General features: G+C 41.7%; 1 protein-coding gene across 2 annotated transcripts in view; it reads right to left on the bottom strand.

The window, feature by feature from the left end:
• CEP112 (centrosomal protein 112kDa) overlaps positions 1-2,756 on the bottom strand; it is a 587,957-nt gene that overhangs the window by 218,914 nt on the left and 366,287 nt on the right. For both annotated transcript variants that reach the window (XM_011992146.1, XM_011992147.1), the window contains one exon: positions 2,088-2,318. In XM_011992146.1, the coding sequence (XP_011847536.1) occupies positions 2,088-2,318 (231 nt within the window). The remainder of the gene's footprint in view (positions 1-2,087; positions 2,319-2,756) is intronic.

Raw genomic sequence — 2,756 nt, 5'->3', positions numbered from 1 at the left:
AGAAATACTTTGAACTGCTAGAAGAGTCGACTGAAGCCAAGGTGAGGTGTGTGTAAGAGTTAACAGAAAAGATAAGTGGCAACACCACTTTCTTTCCATCAGTCTCTCACTTTCCATCAGTCTCTCTTTTATCTGCTATTGTCGAAGTCTGAGACTATACCATATAAGAATATTTCCTGGCCGGGTGCGCTGGCTCATGCCTGTAATCCCAGCACCTTGGGAGGTCAAGGTGGGTGGATTGCCCAACGTCAGGAGTTTGAGACCATCTTGGCCAACATGGTGAAACCCCATCTCTACTAAAAATACAAAAATCAGCCAGACGTGATGGCGGGTGCCTGTAATCCCAGTTACTCAGGAGGCTGAGGCAGGAGAATGCTTGAACCAGGGTGGTGGAAGTTGCAGTGAGCCAAGATCATGCCACTGTACTCTAGCCTGGGTGACACAGTGAGACTTTGTCTCAAAAAAAAAAATTTCCCTAATTCCTGACCTGTATATTTTAGCATCGAGACATTATTATTTTATCTTGCTGTGAGGGAATGATCACTAACATCCACTTAGCCTGAACATGTCCTGAGTGGCCCAACCTATTGGTCTTGTAGTCTTCTTCCTTTCAGCAAAGAGGAACTCCATCTACCCACTGGCTTGGGAAAATAGCCTTGGTGCTGCCCGTGACTGCTCCACGCCACTCCCCATGCCCAGCATATCCCATGAAGCAACAGTGAATGCTGTCAGCTCTACCTACAGAACATATCCCAAATCTGATCAGGTTTTACTACCTTCACTGCTACTGGCTAGACCCAACCCTCTATTACCTTTCCTCTATATTTTTGCAACAGCATTTTAACCGGTCTCTCTACTTCCTCCTTTGCCGTCAATTCAGTCTATTCTCAGCACAGCAGATGATGATATCCCATTCAAGTGTGAGTCAAATCATGTCACTCCCATGCTCAAAATCTGCCAAGCTCCCCTACTCATAGAGAGTCAAAGCAAAGCCCTCTCACTGGCCTACGCAGACCTCCCTGACCTGGACCCACGCCCTCAGGTTCTTCTCTGGCCCCATCACTTTCCCTCTTCTTCTCAGTCATCATTTCCAGACACACCACTTCCCTGCTGTTCCCCCAAGAAGTCAGGCTCACTCCTGCCTATTTATAATCCTTTTTCCTATTTATTTCTGGGTTCAGAGCTATGCTGTCAAGGGCCAAATCTGCTGAAATCTGACTTTCAAATGATTTAAGGTACAATAAAGCAAGTACCTTAGGATCTCAGTCTATGTAAAATCAATGAAGTAATGGCTAGTATGGTATTGCATACTCTTTAAAGGCTCAACACTATTTGAAGATAAAGAGGGATAGGTGGAAGGAAATTAAACAAAATTAGATGATTCTTAAGTTACCCTTTTCAAGTTTTTTATTCCCAAGATAAAGACTGGTCTTAAGAAATTCCAGAGGCAATTTTGGAAATAGCAATTAACATTTAGTACCTGAATAAAATAGTTATACTTTTTCTGAACATCAAAAGAAAGAATATTTGAGATTGTACCTTGAATATAAGTCTAATCAAAATGTTTAAACATTATACTGACATTTATTCCAATAATAAGTAATTCTAAAATACTTTTCTTATTTCTACCAAAATATCAACCTGGGAAAATAAGTCATCATTTATGTGACACTGTTGCAAAAACACGGTAAAATCTAGAAAAGCTTATTAGACAACTGAGGGAAGATCTGAAACTTAGTCTCCATCTAGGAAAATTCAGGGATACAGCCTCAGTATTTCTAATCAAAATAATATTTGACAATATTATAATATCACTTTATTGCAATGTGTATTTAATTACTATGGAATAGGATATTCCATATAATCCCTTCCATGAAAGTCAAGGGAAAAGTTAGGAAATTCCCTAGATTATTTTACTGGTACTTAGACATAGGAGCAAGATACTTAAATTCCTCGATTGAAGAGTTTATACATTTAAAGAGCAATGCCATGTCTACTGCCTGTTGGAGATTAAATACAAGGGTGGTGGCAGTGGATTTTCAACATGGGTTTCAACTGTCTATTAAAAAACCAGTCAAATATCTTACCTTTTCCAGTGTCATCTCTGTCTCAGCGGCATGAGTCTTTTTCAGCTCTATTTTCATCTTTTCTGATTCAGCCTTCAGTTTGTTGACAACAATCTCGTGTTCCCTTGTAGCCCTTTGCTTTTCCTCTTCACGAAGAAGACCAAGCTCTACCAGCTGCTGTTTCCGCTGTGAGTTCACATTGATCAGTTCTTCTCTCAACTTCTGAACCTGGGCCTCCATGTCGGCAATAACCTTGTTTTAAAACATGGAAAAATGGGCAGAGGATATGAATAGGGAAGTCACAAAAGAAGAACTAATGGGCAAAAGGCCAATAAATGAAATATAAACATATGGAATAGAAAGCTTAGATTGCATTCCATCCTTCCTTCTTTCCTTCCTTCCCTCCCTCTTTCCCTCTCCCTTTCTCCCTTCCCTTCCTTTCCCTTCCTTCCTTCCTTCTTCCCTTCCCTTTCCTTTTCCTTCCTTCCTTCCTTCCCTTTCCTTCCCTCTCTCCCTCCCTTCCTTCCTTCCCATTCTTTCCCTCTCTCCCTTCCCTTCCTTCCTTCCTTCCATCCTTCCCTTTCCTTTCCTCTCTCCCTTCCCTTCCCTCTCCTTCCTTCCTTCCCTTCCCTCTCTCCCTTCCCTTCCCTTCCCTCTCTCCTTTCCCTTTCCTTCCTTCCTTCCTTCCCT

Source organism: Mandrillus leucophaeus, unplaced genomic scaffold (assembly GCF_000951045.1).
Source record: "Mandrillus leucophaeus isolate KB7577 unplaced genomic scaffold, Mleu.le_1.0 Scaffold404, whole genome shotgun sequence".
In the NCBI taxonomy this organism is placed as follows: Eukaryota; Metazoa; Chordata; class Mammalia; order Primates; family Cercopithecidae; genus Mandrillus; species Mandrillus leucophaeus.
The sequence above is the reverse complement of the archived record's forward strand: the minus strand, read 5'-3'. Positions and strand labels throughout refer to the sequence as shown.